At 40.9% G+C, this 23,446-nt stretch overlaps 1 protein-coding gene across 1 annotated transcript in view; it reads left to right on the forward strand.

Moving 5' to 3' along the window:
• Nucleotides 1–8,771: 8,771 nt before the first annotated feature.
• Nucleotides 8,772–23,446, forward strand: part of LOC118402905 (BAH and coiled-coil domain-containing protein 1) — a 79,535-nt gene continuing 64,860 nt past the window's right edge. The window contains 2 exon segments of the mRNA XM_052478045.1: nucleotides 8,772–13,208; nucleotides 16,839–17,167. Coding sequence (XP_052334005.1) covers nucleotides 16,888–17,167 — 280 coding nt within the window. The 5' untranslated portion in view covers nucleotides 8,772–13,208; nucleotides 16,839–16,887.

The raw sequence follows: 23,446 nt of genomic DNA on the forward strand, positions 1-23,446 counted from the left end.
TGTACCCAGAGTGTCCGTGGCACCTTGAAGTGTTTTCTGTTTACCAGAGAGCAGTCTGTTGGCCCAAATTGGAAGCAGAAACAGGTTGAGTGCCTGATTCTTAACCCGCTCCAGCTGTGGTCCTGCCTGCCGCACCGCCCCCACACCGCTCCACCCACGCTCGCAGTCAGGCTTTCATGGCCCTGTTAGGAACCTGCAACTGAATTATACACCCCATACACACACACACGCATGCAATCACACACATATGCGCGCGCATGCACGCACACACACACACACGTTCAGCAATACCAGGAGCATTCACACATCACCAGCAAATGTGAACCAAGTTTGGTTCTGTCTGTGGACAAACTGCCCACTAAATCAAATCAAATGTTATTTGTCACGTGCGCCGAATACAACAGGTGTTTTCTTGTGTTTTCTTACAGCTCTGAACTGACAATGCAGTTTTAAGAAAATAGAATTAAGAAAATACACAATAAAATAACAATAATGACGCTATATACAGGGGGTACCGAGTTAATGTGCGGGGGTACAGGTTAGTCGAGGTAATTTGTACATGTAGGTAGAGGTAAAGTGACTATGGATAGATAATAACCAGCGATAGCAGCAGTGTAAAAACAAAGGTGGGAGGGGTCAATGCAAATAGTTTATTATTGTGAGAACACACTTTTGTTATTTTATTTAGTTTGCATTTGTAATTGTTATTGGATTGCATGCTAATATTGCCTGTGTGGTATAGGACACTATTTATAAGGGGTTTATTTTTATGTTGTATTACAGAACACACAGTGCATCAAGGTTTAGTCGCTAGAGCGGGCTAGAGGTCAACTTCCTGAGTGAGGCCCTGGTCAACCTGACCATCCCACTTCCCTTCCCCATAAATCCTACCAAACATTTGTATTCCAAAAGCATGACAAAACCCTGGTGTGTGTTTCAAGTACAGTGAAATGCCTTTCTTGCAAGTTAAAAACCCAACAATGCAGTAATCAATATCAATATTACACTAAAAATAACAAGGTAGAACAAAAACACCTCAATAAATAAAAATGAGAAATAAGAGCACAAGAAAGTAAGAAGCTATAGACAGGGTCAGTTCCAGGGTCAGTTCCGATACCATATTTACAATGTGGAGGGATACTGGAGAGATAGAGGTAGATATGTGTATGGGTAATGTGACTAGGCATCAGGATATATGATAACACAGAGTAGCAGCAGTGTAAATTAGGATTGTGTGTGTGTGTGTGTGTGTGTGTGTGTGTGTGTGTGTGTGTGTGTGTGTGTGTGTGTGTGTGTGTGTGTGTGTGTGTGTGTGTGTGTGTGTGTGTGTGTGTGTGTGTGTGTGTGTGTGTGTGTGTAGAGTCATTATGAATGTGTGTGTAGGTTATGTGTTGAAGTGTCAGTGCTTGTGAATGTAGAGTCCTGTGACTGTGCGTAGAGACAGTGCAAAAATGTAAATTAAATACAAAGGTCAACTCAGATAGTCCGTGTAACCATTATATTAGCTATTTAGCAGTCTTATGGCTTGGGGATAGAAGCTTTTCAGGAGCCTGTTGGTGTCAGACTTGATGCACCAGTACCGCTTGCTGTAAGGAAGCAGAAAGAACAGTCTATGGCTTGGGTGGCTGGAATCTTTAACGATTTTCCAGGCCTTCCTTGGTGTGTGTGTGCATGTGTGTTTTTAGATTTTCCGGGCTTTCCTTTGTGTATGTGTGTGTGTTTAGATGTAATTGATTACCTGAAATTATTTAAACCTATTGTATGTATGTTTTGAGATTTATTTCATATGAGCTTCAGTTTATTGCCAGGCACCACATTAGAGATATAGAGATATTATCTTTATCTCTCTCTCTCTCTCTCTCTCTCTCTCTCTCTCACACACACACACACACACACACACACATACACACACATGGTCCCGAGACAGAGCAAGCTCTTTCCCTCCAACCGGTAGTGTAGAGGTTAACCTCGTGACGTCATAATTCCTGGGGCGGTGACCTATGTAGGGGGCAGTTTAGGCTGGAGGAAGGACAGGGAAAGAAAGTCTGACTATCAAGTCTCACGTCCTACTTTAGACTACACGTTTCTCATTTATTTTCGAGACGCACATTTTGAAAGTTTTTTTGTATATTTTATTTTCTATTTAGCACTGAATTGATTTTTTTATGCAAAAGTAAACTTATTAGTAAACGGCTCAGGACTGTGTGTTTGTGTCCTCTTTGCTTTTACATTTATTTGCGTGGTGAATCCAGATGGGTAATATGTGGGTTGTATTCTCTCCATGGCGAACAGTTGATAATCAGTGTTTTTTACTTTAGCGCGCCAAATCGCACCTCTTATGCACAAGCTCGTCGAAACCGTTTAAACCTGATCAAAGGTCTTCGACGGGCGCAAGTAAACGCCATGGACATTTACGCGTGTGCTAAATAGTTAGAGGTTCCTTATAACTCAGACCGTGTGTTTGTGTCCGTTCGTCATCTTTGAAATGGCACAACAGTGTGCTTCTGAAAGTCTGAGAACCGTGAAATTCTTGTGGTAGGACGCGAGCTGGGAAAGAGGGGGTGTGCCGAAACTTGTTTTTCTGCTGCCAGTAGCCTAGTTTGATAGATGTAGGGTATTTTTTTAGAGGAAAGAAAATGTGAAAATTCTGACTGGAGGCTCCGATGGGACTCGATGTTAACCAGCTAACGTTATATCTCTCCAAGATGGGGACGTCTTCGCTCTCAATCTCTCTGTCTCAGACTCCTCCATAGATCCGGCCCACGACTACAATCAGAAATGCAAACAAAACAGTAATGGCACGGGGAAGGTGTGTGTTTGTGTTTTCTGTAGGCTATGTGTGGGAGGGAGGGAGGGGGGCATACATGTTATCGGTCGGTGTGTGCATGTGCCCCCACCCCTAATTAAAAACGGCAAGAAAGCTTTGTCCTGGACAAGGAGAGATGGGGTTTGCGTTACGTTCGTCTTTCCATCAATTTTCTGTTTAATGTCAACGCTCGAGCTCCATTGTGGGAAGAGAGACGCGTCATCCAGCCATAAATGTGCGATTATACAGTCTCAGGAAGACTGCTCGGACGGATTCCGTCTCGCGCGCTCACAGGCACAGGATCCGGTGTTTCTAAAACACTATGTGCAGAGTTCGAGCGAACGGAACCCCCCCAAAAGATGATTACTGAAGTTATTTCTTTGGAATAAACAGTACCAGGAAAGGAAGTGGAGAGGTATTCGAACATTATGTATATTAATGCGGATAACCTTTAATAAATCACTGATTTGATTAGATAGACTAGTTAGATTACACTTGCAGGGATTAAGACTGTTTGAAGATTTACATTTTAAAGAGGGTAAGGTTTTACACCTTATCTATATGTTTTGTTTTATTCTCCCTTCTGCGTAAATCAATAGCGATACCGTGTGTTATAAATGGGCTACAGTTTTGTGCGGGACCGACGGTCGTTTTTATAGGTAGGTGTTTTCTACTTTCCACATTTTTATTTATCATTGTCACTGTGCATTACAGAATACAAACAAACTGCTGTATTTTGCACGGATGACGTTTTTAAACGTTGATAAACTATCATATAACGGCTTGAATAGACTGGCGTGTTATAAACTGGTTTAGATGTTTTTATTTTGTCATAGGGTTTGCGTTTCTAATTGCGTCTTGTTTAGATGGATTGCAAACGCTGCAAGGACACACACATGCATTTAAATAACAACGCATTCTTTATTTATTTAGTCAAAACGGAAATATGTTGTATGTTTTCCATTTATCAAATAAATGACTCCTCTTTGTATCCGATTTAAATATGCACTTTTGGCGATTATAACACTGCAGTAATGATTGTAGCATGCATTTATTTTCCCACAGTCCCTAGCAGCTGAAATATAACATTCGTAGTAATAACCTTGTGTCAATTGTTCTAGAGTTGCTATTTATTCACCTCTTATAGCACAACCTTTATGGTTAAATTTGACTGCGTAGCACAGCCTTTTTCCGAGACAACACCATTTTTCCTGTAGCCTATTTGCACATTGAAACCTTTGACATTCTGACCACCTTTGTTGTAGACTACCTAAATTACTCAGGGTGACTTTAGAGTAGACTATAAGCAGGACTACATACACCGATCATGTTGCCTGTGTTGTTCATCTGTAGACAATTTTTAGGTTTGGATATGACTGTGAGTGAGCCTCTTACGTCGGCCACATTTAAAAAGTAGAATAATGACAATATTTACTGATTCGGCATGGTTTTGGCGGGTAGCGCATCGCTCTAATGTAATGTATAAACAAGGGACTTTTTAAAAATCCATGAAACATTTCATATGGATTGCTTATTATTAAGGTATTGGTCACACACACGCACACACTCCCACACTCCTATTCGAGGAAGGACAGGATGAGGCCTGTAGAGATTTTGATGCCTGACCATCGAACTATGTGAAGACAGTTTGTCGCTTTCTTCGTGCAATTGGGTAGGCTACTTAAAATAGTGTTATATGGTAATGCGATAAGTTGATGCGTATCTGATTGTTAACAGTGCTTCATGTGCGAAGAGAACACTTCGTTGATTCCTGAATCACCACCACACACGCACGAGCCGAAACGTACACACTCACACACACACACTTGAGGGAACAACACACACACTTGAGGGAACAAACGTCACATGATTATTTAAAATATCAATGGTTGAAGAAATGTTCAGTTGTTATTGTTGTTTATTTCCTGAAGTTTGGAGAGATTTAACCCAGAGATGGTAAACAACAACATGTCGACATTTTGTGACTCTCTTGTCTTAGCACATTGAGGTTTCGTGCAGTCAATGTTTTATTTATGTTCTCTGTCAGAGGATTTGGAGTAGGCTACGTAATTTGACAATTATTGATTAGCTAATACTACAAGCAATACATTTGTGGCATAAGGCCTTATGTTACGCCACTTTTCTCCAAATTGGTTTATAGTAGCCTATGTTTTGTAGTTTCACTTCCAGAACAACTAAAACGTATTTCAAATTTTAAAGTATGATTTCAATATAAAATTATCCATAATCAATAACTTCTTCGATTAGGGCCTACATTAATTACGCCAATTATTACCAATTAATTAATTATGCCATTTAATAATGATTGCATTTTGAAATAAACCAACAGCAAGCTTCAACGATTAACATGTTTCATTATCTAAATTATGTAATTTTATAATGAACCACACATGATCCAGTAGGCTCCACTGGTTTATACCTTTACCTTAAATCGATTAAATAATAGTTTGCGCCAACCCAAAGCTTTTAGCATGTTCAGGTTGCTATAGTAGTTTTTTTTATTTTGCGTAGTTTAACGTTTAGCCTCTTCTATAAAACAGGTCGTAATGAAGGACGCATGTGCCATTTATAGGAGCTGGGCATATACTTCCACTAATGAGGTGCAGGTTTTCTTCTATCGATAACCCGGGACCAGGGACTCAGAACCGGTTTTAAAATTACAAATGATGGTCTTGGCAGCTTGGCGGCTTCCTGCTCAACGATGTTTATCTGATAGGCCTAACCAATGTTGATGCTCTGGTCTATGTAACATGTAGACAGACGTATGCTTAGTAATACTAACTTACAATCTAATAACTCGTACTTCCTATCCAGTTATGCACTTCTTGTATTCTTTTGCACTATTTCAATTGCACATAGAACGTTTAGGTGGGAAATATTCAGTGTATTCCTGAATTGCAATCGAGAACCTAGAGACAGCGAAAAACCTCAATGTTATAAGGCCTTGACTATTGACTTCACGTTCAACATAGGTCTACACTTTAGTCACCTGTCCACACAAGAACGAGCCTCTTCTTTAGCCGCTTCTTCCTCCTCCTTCTCCTGCAACCGAAAATCAGGGCATATCATATCTCACATCTCTGAACGCAGGCCTAAGCAAATCGTGTCCAATCATGTTGTGTGTGTTGAGAGTGTGTAGGTGTGAAGCCAGGGGTGTCATACTTTTCACTCGGTCATATTTTATATGAAGCAAGTTTTCATAGACCCTATGGCCATTCCCCGGCTTGTTCTCTGTTGAGAAGGGAACGCCAATTTGCTTCCCCTGGTCGAATGATGCCAGTAAAACTGCTCGAACCCTAATTAGCGAAAATGGTAGCTTTGCTGCGAGTCTCCGAGGTGTACAGATGAATGCACGTTAACTTGGACGTATAGGTCTTCATTCCAGGTTGGAACTCTCGTCACTAGTCAGCCACACGCATGTCTCCTGTATATTTAATCCCATTCTGTGTCCATATCTACTGACGGTGCTACAGTTTTGTTCAGGCCTAAACTGCGTTTCCACTATCTGTGTTGCGGTCCAAAGGCTTAAGGTAGAGTCAGGCCTAAGCTGGCAACTCTTTTGGGGGACTTGATGGAACGTCCAGGTAATAGGCTCTATATTGAGGCTTTAGAAGGCTGCTTTATGTTTGTTCAAATGCTGATAATGAGAACATGTTAGCCTACATGATGGCGACCTCGGTAATGGATGGCATTCTGTCCCAGTGTATTGCCCAAGCCCATTGTAACCTTCTTGTTGTTTGGCAAGCTGTTCAAAAGCTGAAACATGCTGGCATTCTGCAGGTTTGTGAGGAAAATTAGGCTGTTGTCCTTGACATTAGCAATTTATTTATACTCCTTTGTGGTTAATTTCACTTTGTCTATTTGTAATATAATTCACTCACTGTTATAAATGTAGACTTTGGCTATTTTGCGTGGTCACCAAAATATGTTGATGTGAGAGAAGCATTCAGCCATTCTGAAATTATAGACCTAAAATGAAGTTGAAGAAAAATATCTCGTCTTTTCAAAAAAACGATGTTTATACAAATATGTGCTCAATGCTGCTAGCATTGGAGATATTTGGTTTACAGCCATACCTGCTGTAGCTTGTAGTGTTTTATAACATATCGGCGATGGCCTGTTGTGAAGTCGCTATCTATCACGATGACCAGAAATAGCAGCTTCTCATGCACACACTGAGCTTAAAAGGTCACGTTGCTTTTAGGCTGAAGTTCTAGTCCATCATGTCGTGTTTTGGGGACGGTGTCCTCACCAGGGTCTTAGGACCTGCACATTCTGTCTGGGTGCATGTGGTTATACCAAAGTTGAATTTATTGATATAGATGTATAGGCCTAAAAACACACAAACTGAAGAGTTGCTGAGTTGCAGTCTCCACACACCCTTGTTGACCAATCAGCCATCAAAATATAGGGCTTACCGTTTATATGTTACTCCTAGAGCCCCAGACATAGACTACGCCTACATTTAAGAACGTGTTTTCAGTAAATGTTATTTTAGTAATAACCGCAGAGATATTTCAATAAACCTATTTTATTTTGCCATATTTCAGTCGGTCAGTAATTTCATCAATGTCTCGGAGGGATCAGCCTATACCTTCGACTTATTAAGGCGTTTCCCTGGTGAAAAGCCCTGTTTGGAATTCGTCATCATTAGTGGACATCAGAAATATTTTCGTAAGAATAGAATTGTTGCCAGCCCTCCCGTAGAGATCTTCAGTTGGCCCTCATTTACCTCGCCCTGTCTGTCAGTGTTTCCCGTTGACTGCGAATTGCACTGGGAATATGTAGCTATACCCTTCCTAAGTTAATTCAGCTTTACCTTAGGACCATTGCATCTATACGTGACACCCCTTATTTATTTAGAATACCCAGTCGTTTTACGCACACGCTAGAAGCAGCAGGCTCCCTTTGCCTACAGACATTGCCTCGAGCGCGGAGGCGAGTGAACTGTGCTGTGCGGACGTCCTTTGGTTCTAGAATGGTCACGGTGAAAACACAGGTCAAACAGAAAGACGCTCGTCTCTCCAGCGGAAATGAAAACTCCAGCCTGGCTTTTTGGAAGTGGGCCTTTGCTGGCAAAAAAAGCCCCGCTCTAGTAGTTTGGGTGTCAGAGGGGACGGGAAGGGAAGGGAGGAAAGTGTCAGTCAAGAACGCTTTATTGCTCGATGACAATCCCTCGCGCAGGACCGGTCTGTTTCAAGAGTAATCAGTCAATCCGCATTAATTATCCGTGCGTCCCCTCCTTATAGTGTAGCTCGCGCTGGCACACAGACGAGAGAGAAGAGAAAGTGTGTGTGTTATGCTTTCTACACACACCGAGCAGACGAGCACCCACCCAACCCCCCACCTTTTAAGTGAAAAAGAACCAATAAAAATCAGGCAGTAAAGGGCTTTTTCTTGTCACTAAATAAATTAAATGCAGATTTCTGTTTTAAGTGCGGGACCCCTTTTGTTTCAGGCGAGGAACATACTTCTTTATTGTCCCGATGTCATTAGTTTTAAAGACAACGGTGCTGGAGAATGGAATGGGAGAGAGAGGTTGGAAGGTGATTTCTTCTATATAAAAAATCACAACGAAATTAATGAAAATTATATATTTTTTATCTAGAGGAAGGCGATTCTGTTTATCACTGAGTATGCATGCACCACCTAACTCGATGAAAGCATGTGAAATGTAGGTTGAATAGAAAACTGCCTGTCTTACATTAGAGTGATTTTACTAATGTAGTATTTCACACTTAGGCTATAGGTCTGCGTGTATCAGCCTAATGGGCACTAATGCATAAATTACAATACTGAAATGTATATTTGGCACATTTGGGGCTGGACAGTGAATCCTCAATTTTGAGGAATGGAGCAAGTCGGTGCTCACAATATCGATGATCAGATTGTGTGTGTGGACAAGTGGAGGCTCCAACCCATCGACAGGCCAATGGGGTCAGGACCCATGGAATGCGGGGTGCATATGTAGATTGCGATGCGATTAGACTATTGAATTAATACGTACAAGTCTAGGCTCCTCGTTTTACGTTATTTGATTTTAATTATATTTATTAGTTCACGTCATTGCCATTGTCCACGGGGGATGATGTTGTATCATGTTTGATGCCGCTGGTCAGATGTTGGGATTTTGGTGTTGTAGTTCTACCAAAAGGAGATTGATTGAATAATGCCGATATATAGAGTGCATATCTAATGTTTCCTCTGATGTTTGACTGCTCATTAGATCTACACCAGAGATGCAGAGTGATCATTTTTGTAGTCTGGGATTTTTTTTGGCCTAAATTATGGTTTTGCAGTCAATTAGAAATTCTAACATTTGTAAATGTATGAAAACTAAAACACTAACATCTTGATTAGATAAGTATTCAACCCCCTGAGTCAATAAGTAAGAATCACCTTTGGCAACAATTACAGCTGTGTCTTTACGGAAAAGTCTCTAAGAGCTTTCCACACCCAGATTGTGCAATATTTGCCTATTAGGCCTATTCTTTTCAAGATTTTTATTTATTTATTTTATTTCACATTTATTTAACCAGGTAGGCAAGTTGAGAACAAGTTCTCATTTACAATTGCGACCTGGCCAAGATAAAGCAAAGCAGTTCGACAGATACAACTACACAGAGTTACACATGGAGTAAAACAAACATACAGTCAATAATACAGTATAAACAAGTCTATATACAATGTGAGCAAATTAGGTGAGAAGGGAGGTAAAGGCAAAAAGGCCATGGTGGCAAAGTAAATACAATATAGCAAGTAAAACACTGGAATGGTAGTTTTGCAATGGAAGAATGTGCAAAGTAGAAATAAAAAATAATGGGGTGCAAAGGAGCAAAATAAATAAATAAATTAAATACAGTTGGGAAAGAGGTAGTTGTTTGGGCTAAATTATAGGTGGGCTATGTACAGGTGCAGTAATCTGTAAGATGCTCTGACAGTTGGTGCTTAAAGCTAGTGAGGGAGATAAGTGTTTCCAGTTTCAGAGATTTTTTTAGTTCGTTCCAGTCATTGGCAGCAGAGAACTGGAAGGAGAGGCGGCCAAAGAAAGAATTGGTTTTGGGGGTGACTAGAGAGATATACCTGCAAGATGATTCAAGCTCTGTCAAATTGATTCTTGATCATTGGTAGACAACCATTTTTAGATCTTGCTATTGATTTTCAAGTAGATTTTAAGTCAAAACTGCAACTCGGCCACTCAGGAACATTCACTGTCTTCTTGGTAAGCGACTCCAGTTTAGAATTGGCCTTGTGTTTTTGGTTATTGTCCTGCTGAAAGGTGAATTCATCTCTTCTAGGATATTGTCTGTGCATAGTTCCATTTATTTTTCATTCTGAAAAAGTCCCCAGTCCTTAACGATTACAAGAAAACCCATAACATGATTACAGCCACCACTATGCTTGAACATATAGAGAGTGGTACTCAGTAATGTGTTGTATTGGATTTTTCCCAAATACTTTATATTCAGGACAAAATGTTAATTGCTTTGCCACACTTTTTGCGGTATTACTTTACTTCCTTGCAAAAATGTTTTGGAATATTTGTATTTGGTACGGGCTTCCTTCTTTTCACTCTGTCAATTGGGTTAGTATTGTAGAGTAACTATAATGTTGTTGATCCATCCTCAGTTTTCTCCTATCACAGCCATAAAACTCTGTAACTGTTTAAAAGTCATAATTGGCCTCATGGTGAAATCCCTGAGTGGTTTCCTTCTTCTCAGGCAACTGAGTTAGGAAGGACGCCTGTATATTTGTGGTGACTGGGTGTATTGATACACCATCCAAGGTGGTATTAATAACTTCACCATGCTCAGAGGGATATTCAATGTCTGCTTTTTTAAAATTGATTTTTTTACCCATCTGCCAATAGGTGCCCTTCTTTGGAGGCATTGGAAACCTCCCTGGTCTCTGTGTTTGAAACTCACTTCTAGACTGAGGGACCTTACATTGGGGTACAGAGATTATGTAGTTATTGAAAAATCACGTTGAACATTTTATTTGTTCATTTATTATTAATTTGTGCAAATTTGTGCAAATTTCGAAAAACATAACTCCACTTTGACATGATGTGGTATAGTGTGTAGGCCAGTGACAACCAAATCTCAATTTCATCCATTTTAAATTCAGGCTGTAACACAACATAATTTGGGAAAAGTCAAGGGATGTGAATACTTTCTGAAGGCGCTGTATGTCAGCATTGTTGTAGCATTGCGTCATAAACTAATATGTTATATTCATTTTCATTATTATTATCATTAGGCCATTATTATTAGCTCTGTTCAGTTAGTGAATTCATTATGAAATCCTTCACCATTAAAGCAATGGGACCATGCTGGTCCATTCTGAATCATGCGAGATTGGATTTAGCCTATTCTTAAGAGAGGGAACATTTAAAACAATTTATTGTCTCCTTATTTTCAGCCCTTCTTGAGATATTGTTGTTTTCTTGTAGCAAGCAATGTATGTAGCTAAGCCCAATTCATGGTAACAAGTAAAACAACACCCATGTGAGGTATCCTTGAACAGTTATGGTAATACTCCAATTTGCGATTGTAACGTATCCTACTTACTGCGTAAAGTCGGAAATATCCACTTACTTAAGTATGGTTATTGAATAGCTGGCAATAAAAACGTACGCTAACGTTTAAGAAACACCGATGAAATGACACGAGTCCAAGGTTTTCTACCACCGAATCCGAATCGACCTCGCTCTTGCTCTTTATCTCTTTTGCAAACTAATCGTTTTTGTGGTTCGTATCTTGGAAAAACAGCATTCCCATTTCAAATAAGAGCTAAATAGTTGTTGCCTGTCATTGTAGCCGTTTTACCTTCCATTTTCTTTATGCAACGTTGTTATTCCATCGCATTAATCCGCAAATCTAGCCTCTACATTTAATACAACATGTAATTTCCCCCTTTTTAACGTATTCCCTTTGATTTAGTCACTCTTGACTCTCCTTTTGCGCTGGGGCCAACGGGGTTCGCCGTGGGGGCGCCTTGAAACAGCCTCTCCTTATCTCCTTTCATCGTTCAACCCGGGGCCGCCTTGAAACCGCAGGGCCAGTAATTGCTTTTTTCAGGCAGCCCAGTGCGGACTGGCCAGCAGCCAATCAGAACCTTGTTTACACTCTGTGATTGACAGCACCCTGGCAACATGCCAACCAATCAGACACTTTACACAGACCGAACGCTCGAGTTTTAACCCTTTACTTCCATTAAAAACTAACTGGGAATGGACTGGGAATATTAGCCTATAGCTCATAGATTTTTAACATGGAAACACACAAGGCCATATCCTTCCTTTTTTAATTGACTAAATTAGGGAACCGTGAGCAAAACTAACCCCGAGGACAGTAATGCTATCAAATTACATTGTGATTCGATTTCCCAAACCCTGTGTGTGTGTGTGTGTGTGTATGTGTGCGTGCGTTTGCGCGCGCGCGCGTGTCATGACAGTAAACATAAACAGACCCCAAAGTTTTTACATCCCGAGTTATTTAGTCTATTATTTGAATTGCTCCTGCATTTCTGTTGTTCTTTAATGACCTTTTAATCTACTTATTTTCTATTATATTTACCAAATGTTACAAACATATATTTGTAGGCATAATTTATAAATATGATACTCAGGTTTAAGACCTTTTAATACATGTGTTATTAAGCAAGTTATAAATAAATTAAACTGATCATCAAAACCTTTTGCCTATTTCTGGTGACACAAGTAAGGCATAAGTGTGAAGCTATAAAAAATGTTATTGTAAAATAATACAAATAAAAACTGCCAATGTTATCCAAACATTTTTTATTGTTTTAACCTAGTTTGGTGATTGACGTGTAGGCCTCGTTAATGTGATCAGAAAATATTCTGTTGACTTCCTAGTGATCAAAAAGTGTATATTTTCTGCTTTTCACTCACAGTGCCGTCTGTCTCCTTGCGTTTGTGTGGAGGGCATGCTGTTCTCTGGAAAGGGCTTGAATCAAACGCCCGCCGTTTTGTTTTGCGAATCCAGCAACTTCGCCATTGGTTTACGGCACCATCCAATCGGAGACTCTGTTTATCACGGGGCGCGTCTCACGGGCACGCTTCTCATTGTGTTTACCAAACCAATGGGCTTGCGCGTTCCCTTACTGTCCCTCCTTCGCGCGTAGTTGTGGCACTAGCGGATACAGTGGGAGAGTTTCTGTGTGGATGTGCGATCTTCGATTCACTAGAAGCCTGTACTTCTACGATGCATCTCTATACCTCAACTGCACAATACAATCTGCAGACTAGGATGTAACTATTTCCACGTTTTTCTTTGTTGTACGCCGCTTTTTTTCATTTGTATGTTTTCGTACTATTTTTAAAATCATTAATTGTTATGCAAGGAATAACTTACCAGTAAGTAATTTCTTTATTGTATCCATTTTGAATGTGTGTGATAATAAACATGTATACTTTCAAAGTGCTGCTTTTAAGAGTCTTTGTAGTAGAAAATGTGTGTTATTTTAGACTGAGAGGGTATGTAAAGCATATGCATTAATTTAATTCACACTGCACATAGATTTGATTGTTTTGTAGTAGTCCAGTAAGCCTATAGTATTAATAATGAAAGTAATAACAGTAATAATATTGCTAACAAAATAATTATAATTATAAATAGTATAATAACAAATACAATAGTGAGCATAGTGTTATATTATACAACAACAATTCATGACAATGCAGCGATTTTAATAATTGTACTTGAGCCAAGTTGTTCATGCTGTTGACAACCTAAACGTTGGTTGTTGTATAGACAATTATTATTGTACAGTTAAACAACAATCTCCAATTACTCTCTCATGATGAGATGCCACGTTTGCAATTTATTGTATTTTAATATAGTTTACAGTTATTTGGTTGTATCGGTTCTATTCTTTTTCGCGGTTTAGATACCACCATTTGGTGCTAAATAATGGATTAATTATATTTTTGTTTTGTTGTTTTAATATCAGTAGTTGATTACATAGGCTTAGCCTACTACAGTTTTTCACAGTTGTTATCGAGGGGGCTTTGCCAGTAGAGAGATCTTGACGAGTCCCACCCGGCAGTTTTCGCTGTGCTTGGAGTGTCTCTCTCGCTTAACTGGCATTTGAATATCTTGATTTAGTATGCCAGTTATGACTTGTGACTTTGCTTTACAGCAAAATAGTGAATTGCATTGAGTACGCTATTGGGCCCAACGTAAAGCCGTGTAGAGAACACATGACAATGATAGCAGTTATGTCCTTACGAGAGTCTATTCCTTTTCAGAAGATGTTTGGGCTTTATATGCCCAAAATGCCGTACTTGTATTCCAATCTCATGCGGGGGACTGGGAAGAGAGTAGAAATTAGTGCTTGTTCCACCTCAGTGCTTATGCAGGCTTTTCATGTAGCCTATTGCCATTCGACTGGTAGTTTTCGAAGGGGAATTTTTTTTGTCTCCTGATAGTTTGACCCTTTGGGGCAGCGATTGGGGGGTGAAAGAGAGAGTGTCTGTCACAGAGGAGTGGAAGGAAAGGAAGTCTCAGCGTCTCCTAACCTAGAGTAGCCTACTCCCACGTTGATCCCAGATTTAAATAGGCCCAGGCTACCTTGTTTTTTAATCAGATTTTAATAAGTTATTTTTAATGTGATGGGCTCTCGTCAGCTCTGTGACGCACTTGTAGGACGGTAGGCCTTGGCTCCTACATTGAATGTAAATGTTGTTTGGGTCGAAATGCATAGTTTGAGTGGCTTCGTGTTAACGTAGAATGTAAACATTTTATCCGTTTGTTGACGACGAATAATGTAAAAATGTATCAGTGTCAAATGAGAAGAAGCCATGTACCTTTGATTGTTGCAACATGAAATAACAGAATTGTTTTCCATATAGTCCCATTAGCCTACTTATTTATAAAGAAAATAAAAAACCTTAATTGCATCACCAGGAATGTTTATCAATTTTTTATGTGACTATTTGAATTGAAATGGCATTTTTTAATTGAATTGAGTAATTATAGCTCTATGTAATTGAATTAAATATAATATTTTGGATCACAGTGTGAGGCGTCTAGGCCCTTCATAACCAAGACCATTTTTAAACGATTGTCAACATTTTGAATGCAAATACTCTCTCTACCATACACATTGTCATGCTCAAGGATTTGGATACGTGCAAATCTCTCACTGAGCACGGTGTACACACACACACACACACACACACACGTCAGCCTATGCTGCGTGAACCTATAGGCCTCTGTTCTGTCGGTTTGAGAGAACCTTGTTTTGCTCAGGATAGAATTCCTGAAAGTTTGACTAAAAGACCTACTGTTTTAGTAGAATGTTCGCTGTATACTTTTATCCTTGAAACAGCAAGGGGACCAGTTGGTTTAGCTCGCCATTTGATATTTTCTTTGTTCTCTTATCTTAGATTTTATTGATATCATTGAGGTTCACCAATCACCGTATCAGCCTCTATGTGCGCTGAATGGACGTGCTATGGAAGGGGCCTAATACATTGCCCAATGAGGTGTGTTTTGTGAACATAGGCCCACCTATCCATATTTGAGCGCCATGGGGTGTTCCATTGAACTGAATGACTAGGGCTATAAGACACACATGGGCTTGGTGATTCCCATTCCTATATTTATTATTACGTTTTCTCTCCCTGGCGGTAAACGTCATTTAGTTAGTTGTCTTATTATTCCTATATTTATTATTACGTTTTCTCTCCCTGGCGGTAAACGTCATTTAGTTAGTTGTCTTATTATTCCTATATTTATTCTTACGTCTCCTCCTGGCGGTAAACGCCATTTAGTTAGTTGTCTTATTATTCCTATATTTATTATTACGTTTTCTCTCCCTGGCGGTAAACGTCATTTAGTTAGTTGTCTTATTATTCCTATATTTATTCTTACGTCTCTCCCTGGCGGTAAACGTCATTTAGTTAGTTGTCTTATTATTCCTATATTTATTCTTACGTCTCTCCCTGGCGGTAAACGTCATTTAGTTAGTTGTCTTATTATACTTGGTTGCCCCCACCCATGCCTACATGCATAATAAGTGATTGCCATTGTAAACGGGTGAGATGCAATGCTGACTTAACTATTCAGTTACATTTGCTTTAAACAAGCGATTTAAATGCTTCTTCTCAAGCACATTCACCGGCATGTCAGTAAAGAAAAACAAATGTACAGACAGTCAATTTATGAGCCAGTCAAACTTCATTGACATGTCAGAATTGTCCCAAGTCTAACGAAATACTGTAGCTGATCCATTTCATATATCTACATCGACATTTAAGTAGTATTTAGTATAGTATTTTGTTTACCTCGACATATGTATAATGTATGCTCCTTTTAATGATGTGCAGTAGGCTATGGTCGAGGAAACAATTTTGATGCTTGAAGTTTGAGAAGGGGAACATTTGGTCTTTAATGGGCTGACTGAAAGATCAAACATTTGCTTCAGGTTTTATCTGGTTCCTTCTATCAGAGAGGGTGAGATATAGCGTCCCCCCCCCTCCCCCTCCCCACCACCACACACACAGACTGACTCACATCTAGGTTTCAGAATACGCTGATGCAGTATAGCTTTATGGTCCCCAACAATAAAACAACCCGTAGTTTAGGATGACCACTTCTTTTGTTGTTCAGTTTGTAGCCTCAGTTTGTAGCCTACCCGTCTCTTGTCTGCAATGGAGACCAAAGTAGGGGGTTTGGGTCTCGGCAAACGACCAGACTTGTAGCTTATACTTTACTGTAGGCTATTTGTGTTGGTTTAATTTAGTCAAACATATATAAATATTTTTTATTGTTTTATTTAACCTTTATTTAACTAGCCACGTCTGATATTTTACTGATATCTAAAAACACTTAAAAGGTATACTTTTGTTATGCAAGGTAGTAGTTTTGTTGGCAACATTACACAGCATGCGTGTGAGAATTACATGCCTAAATAATTATTTCAGAGTTTTTGTCCCATTGTTTTCAGTGCATTGACGTGGTCTTGTGTTTTCTCATTGTAGAACATGACCGGGACATACCTTTTGGTCGGCAAGGCAAAAACTCGACTGAATGCAAGACGACCTATCCGAAGTTCATAAAAGGGATTATTGCATCTGGGAAGCGTTCGATGCTTCTGGCTTTTCCTCTGGATTGGGGGATTTATTTCTTCTCGACAGAATGGAAAGCCGGGATTTCGCTCCTCCACACCACCTCTTGACAGAGCGGGGCGCGTTGGTTCACCATGCCGCCTCTCGGATAACTCCTGGCGGCCACAGCACCGTGCAGCACCCCGCTCATTTCCAGCCCGGAAAATACTATCCCTCTCACATCTCCATGGCCCCACATTCAGGTTGGTGTGAATACGAATTTGTTATGCAAAATAAGATGAATTATACAATTGTATTAAAACCTCTATGGTGTTTTTTGGCTGTTGGAAAGTGCTAACCTACAGACAGTTTATATTGTCTTATTTACCGCCCCACCCATCCCCCACTCCCTTAAAAACGTAACTCTTGACGTTTTTCAGTGAAGAACGATAATTTATTGGAAAAGGAAATGAGTTAGTCGATGTGGTCATTCAGGAAATTAGCACTTGCTGTGGACTCTTTAGATATTTAATGTTTCAGTTTTAGGCAAAATGACGTTTTATTGAACTGTTTAGTGTTATTTTTTACTTACCTGGTCAGAACCGATCCACTGGGTAAACACTGGTTGAAATAACGTTGTTTACACGTCATTTCAATTCAATTACTTTGAACCAATGTGGAATAGACGATGATTTGATGTCTGTGCCCAGTGGGAGTGTACTTTAATATGAAAAAGAATCGTGCTTCTTGTCAAACTAAGCACAAAATAAGATTATTTTGTTGAATTGCAAATTTAGTGAGATTAGGCTTATTCTAGACAAGACAATTTCTATTAAGAACAATATATACAACGTTAGGCCTATTTTTAGATTACAGCCTATTATAACCTATAGTATTGCATAATTCAGAAATATGATGGGATTATTCAGAAATCTATGGGATTATTATTATTATAATTAATTTGCTTTCAAGTGACATGGAATCTTATTTTATATGGTTTGATCGTTTCACTCAAAAATGTCAGTTTAATTAAATTGATTAATCATACTGTTATAATTGGGTTTTAATCCATTTGTAACTTTATATTTCCTTATTTACCATCAATCATTTGTTATTTGCTAAGATTATTGGTGTATGTGCGCAGGCAGGCTCTGTACTGCAGGGTGAGTGTGGTGCGTGTGGAGGTGGAAGGGGTTAAGCGCGAGCTGGTGCTTCCATTCGGTTATCGGTGAGGCCCCGGGACTGTCCTGTGTCTGGGACCGGAGATCAGTCCGGTGGGAGCGGAGCTCGCGCTAATAGAGGTGCACGTAATACCAGAAAATCCAGTTTCTGTTATTCAGCACGGACGTGACGGGGCGAGAATGGTTTGACAGTGCATGCATTAGATTTTAAAAGTAGCCTTGGTATCCTGCCCCAAAGGAGGAGGAGAAGCGGGAGGGAACTGGTAAGGTGTGTGTCTGTGGCTTGGGGGAGGGGTGTCTGCTGCACCTAATCATGTATTGAATCATAACCGAGCGGATGTGTGTAGAAATCTAAAATAAATGTATCTTGAGTGAAATCACATGAATTACTTATGTTGAGATGAAGAACCTGTGTTGTCCTAATATTTCTGAAAATGACTTTTCCAGCCGTAGATGTTGGTGTAAATATATTACGCCTATCAATTAAATTATGCATTTGAATCGTTTTGTCTCTCCTGTAATAGGAGAGGTTCACAGTGAACGACATCGTAGACTGCATATATGCCTTAAATCTACAAGACTAATGGCATACTAGAAGAAACATCCAAGGAAGTCACACAGGCATATGCGTTTCTTTTTTTCTTCGCTTTCATTCAAATAAGAAATGTCAGGCCGTCTTTGGAAATAAAAATGTAGTGACTATACCTTTTGAATGAAGATTGAATGAAGTAAAAAATAACAAAATAAAAGAAGATGAGAATTATGGTTAAATTGACAAATTATATAGAGACTGTATTTATTCCCACCACTCATGTTTATCATAACAATTTGCGTTACAGTTATTTGCAGGTGTCTTATTCAATAGGTTAACTGGGGCTTAAAAAATAATAATCTTTAGAAGTTTTAGGACTTTCGCCATTTGGCACAGAAGAATTCAGTAGTTATGCCAAGTTAATTTAATGTAGAATAATTCCATAATGTTATTTAATCATTTGTTTGTGAATATTTGATAATTATTGCTTTTTTGAGGTTTAAGACATTTTATTATATTGTTTGTATATAATTTAATCACTCAATAGAGAAAATACAAATATTGAGGTAAATGAGTGGTGTATATGCCTGCCTGGGTTATCTTGGGCCCTATCTTACCCTAAAATACTGAAGTTGGAAGGTTGATTGGTGATCTAACCATAGTTCTAAAGTTTGAGGTTACTGAGGCCATATCTAGATGACACTGGTCACATACAATATCCTGCTCATGTGCACATCTGTCCCTCTCTTCTAAACCAACACTGTTGCCTTTATGATCATCTTACAGCATATATAGCTGTGTATTTGGAGAGTGTTCGGAATTGGCTGCTCTCTTTACTTGTACAGTCACTTTGGTGGTGAGGCTATTATCTTACCACAGAATATTATTGAAATAATAATAATGCTATTATATAGTACTTTAGCATTTATATAGTCTGTTAACGTTTTCAAAGAGCTTTACATTGTATTTTATTATATTTAGAATACCAGAGCTTCGGTATTCCTTCATTATTCCTGATGGCCGACTGACATTCTGATGGGGATTGTTTTTTGGATGGGCTTCTGGTGTAATGGGGCTGGGGAGGGGGAACTTTGTGTTGCCCCCCCCCCCCTCCCTTGAGATTCAGATAGCTGTCTGCCTGGCCTAGCCCTCTGGGCAGGGGGTTGATGTGATGTGAGGTGCAGGCAGGGCAGGGGGGAGGCAGGGGGAGGAGGAAAGGGTTTCAGGGTTTGGGGGTTAGTTAGATCTCCTCTCCCCGGGACCACTCCCCTGCCAAAACACACACACACACACACACACACACACACACACACACACACACACACACACACACACACACACACACACACACACACACACACACACACACACACACACACACACACACACACACACACACACACACACACACACACACACACACACACACAGATTCACCAATGTTTTGCTTCTGCAGCAGGGTAATTCCAGAATCTCATTTTTAGATATGGAGAGGAAAAATGTCCATTTCCTTCTTTTGTCGTTGTTGTTTGTTCTAAATCTGTAACATGATCCATCTATAACGTCCACGTCCTTATAAGGATCAGCATGGTGTCTGTTGACGAGGTGACTGAGTTATAACTGTTATATAGCGTAACTATAAACCTCAGCCCCTCCGATGAACACCAGTGATATAGCGTTGGCAGTGAGGGTTTGATATCTGCGCTAGGACTCTTTGTCTTTCTATTCCTCATATCTAGTTCCTCTTGTATGCATTTCTCTCTCTCTTTCTCTCTTCTTTCTTTCTTTCTTTCTTTCTTTCTTTCTTTCTTTCTTTCTTTCTTTCTTTCTTTCTCTCCCCCCTCTCTGTGATGTTAGCCTCTAGGCAGTAGTTGTTTCAGTGGTGTGTGTGTGTGTGTGTGTGTAGACAGACAGTTAGTTGTCTTGTCTGGAGGTGTATAGTTGTACAGGTGTGCTGTATCACAGAGGGAGTGGCTGAGCCTGTCCTTGCACAGGTGTGTCACTTCTCAGAAGGTGTGGATTGGCGGGTGTGTGTGCACATTTTTGAGAGGGAAAGAGGCCAACTCTGATGTAGTCATTGTGCCCTTGAAGCTGCACTACACGCACACACACACACACACACACACACACACACACACACACACACACACACACACACACACACACACACCACACACACACACACACACACACACACACACACACACACACACACACACACACAGCAGCTCAGGCTTAATAATCATGTTTCAGAGAGACCTGCAGACCTGGCTGTCAGACCCTCGTTGGCTCTCTCTTTCTTTAATCTATCTCTTTTCCTCTCGCTCTATTCTTCCCCCTTTTCTCTCCCTCTCGTCTCTCTTCCTTTCTCCTCAAGTGCTGTGTCTGGTTATGTCAGCGATGGGACCTACACTGTGCCGTCTGTGTGTGCTGTGTGTCGTGTGTTTGTGTGTGATGTGTGTCGTGTGTTTGTGTGCGCTGTGTGTGTGTGTGTGTGCGTGTATCAGACGCTGTCTCACACTCCGCAGCCCTGTCCAGTCATCCTGATGCTCTTGTAACAGCTCTCGTTGCGACTCAGAGCCAGCAAGAAAGCTGATTGGCTAAGGTGTTTCAGGTGCTCTAGCCTTAGGGTGCCATGACTTTGATCGCCACGGTTACAGAAACGAGACACCCGGTTCTCTCTCTCCCCCTATACCCCCTCCAATCCAATGGCAGACTAGTTAGTGCCTTCTGTCTGTGTGTCTGTCTGTGTGCCTGTCTGTGTGTCTGTCTGTGTGTCTTTAGAAAGTGGAGGAGAACAGTGGAGTGGGCCTCTGATCATAGTTGAAAGGATAGCCGGGAATCTTTTCTAGAACAGTTTTAAAAGCCTCTACGGGAGTAGGGAGAATGTGTCTCTTTATAGCCCGACACACCAGCCCTTATCACCCACCACAGGTCTCACTATTGGTGATTTCTGCTCACATTGTTGTAATACTTGGAGGAGGGAAGGAGGATAAGAGGAATGAGCATATGAAGAAAGGATAAAGGGATGAGTGAGAAGGGAAGAGTAAGAGAGGAGGAGGAAATAAGGAAGAGAGGAGTTAACTGGACGAAGAGAGAGAGAGAGCAGTTGGAGGGAGGGAGAGAGAGAAAGGAGGAGAGGAGAGGGGGAGTAAAACAGCAGGAGGGTGACGATGGAGGGAGAGTGGAGCGGGGAGGCTAGGAGGAGAGAGGGAAAGGAGGAGTGGAGAGGGGGAAGAGAGAGAGAGCGAGAGTGGCTGAGCGTTTCCACCTGGTTGATAATCCAGTCAGATTACCGCCGCCTGACAGCACGGACCGTCGTCCCCGGCAACTCATCCGAGCGTCTCCGCGGGAACACGCTGGCTCTTAAGTGGTGTGTGTGTGTGTGTGTGTGTCAGTGATGAGTCAGCAGATCTGCTCAGCCATAGGCAGAGACAGAGACAGGCCCCAGCCCCCTTCACCGTCCTCCCCAGGGAACAAGACTTCATATGGGGCATGGCAGCTGAGGCAACCCCCTCTACGGAGCTGGAGATGGTGGTGGTAGCGTTAGCGGGTGGTTGGGTTGGTGGTGGGGATCATGTGGTTTAGCCTACGCTTGGAGACGGTGTACAAGACCTCTTCTCCTCTTCTACTACCACACACACACACACACACACACACACACACACACACACACACACACACACACACACACACACACACACACACACACACACACACACACACACACACACACACACACACACACACACACACACACACACACACACAGGTATGTTGTTGTATGGGGTGACTAATTCTACTCTGCATCTGTTCTGTAGGGTGTTTGTCAGTGGCACTGCTGTAGCATGTATTAACGTAGCCAGTCCGTTTTTGGTTGTAAAATTCTGGGATGTGTACTGATGGACGATGACTGAAGATCTATATGAATGAAAAGACCAGCAGGAATTCCCTCTACTTCTCATCCCCTCTCTCTCTTGTCTGTACTTCTCTCTTTCACTCAATCTCTTTCTAGATCGCTCCCCCCCGATGTTGTTAATAGCCCATCCCGGTCTCTCTCGGCTCGTAGCCAGCTCACTAAATCAGAAACGATTGGAGGATTTGGCAGAGGGAGTAAGAGCTCAGCGCAGCGCCTTTGAAGTCAGAGAATGAGAGAAAAATTGCATTTTAAACAGCCCGCAAAACACAACGCTAAAAGTGCTTCTTGTTCTTTAGGATGAAGGGGAGGTGTGTGTGTGTGTGTGTGAGAAAGGGGGACAGAAGTAGTTGTGCAATAGTGGACACGGCTTTTAAGTGTGTGTGTGTGTGTGTGTGTGTGTGCGTGCGTGTGTGTGTGCATTCGTCTGTGTGCAGGCGTACAGTGCCTGGTGTTTATGGTATTATTGTGGATTGCTACCTCTTGCCTTGAGGCCAAGGCATCCACTGTTTACATGAGCCAGAGCGATGACATAATTTCACAGGGACAGACATGATGTCATCCACGGCGGGATTCCTCCTTGGGCGGCTGGTCTGACACCTGAAAAACACAGTAGTGTCCAGAGATGCAGCCACGGCAACCCTCCCTACAGCAATCATCAATACCTGGAGAAAGCCAGAAAGCTCTGTTTACTGCATCTCAGCTCTATTTGATTCATTTGGCTCATTCATATTATAATGCAGTCCATTGAGCCGTGTTTTGTGTGTTAATGTCAGGGTCTTAGATGGATGGAGAGGTCCTGAGTTCACAAAGATGTGAGGGAATATAGAGGGACAGTGAGGATAAAGGGTATGGAGGATAGAGGGACAGTGAGGGTAAAGGGCATGGAGGATAGAGGGACAGTGAGGGTAAA

Source organism: Oncorhynchus keta, chromosome 24 (genome assembly GCF_023373465.1).
Source record: "Oncorhynchus keta strain PuntledgeMale-10-30-2019 chromosome 24, Oket_V2, whole genome shotgun sequence".
NCBI classification, from domain to species: domain Eukaryota; kingdom Metazoa; phylum Chordata; class Actinopteri; order Salmoniformes; family Salmonidae; genus Oncorhynchus; species Oncorhynchus keta.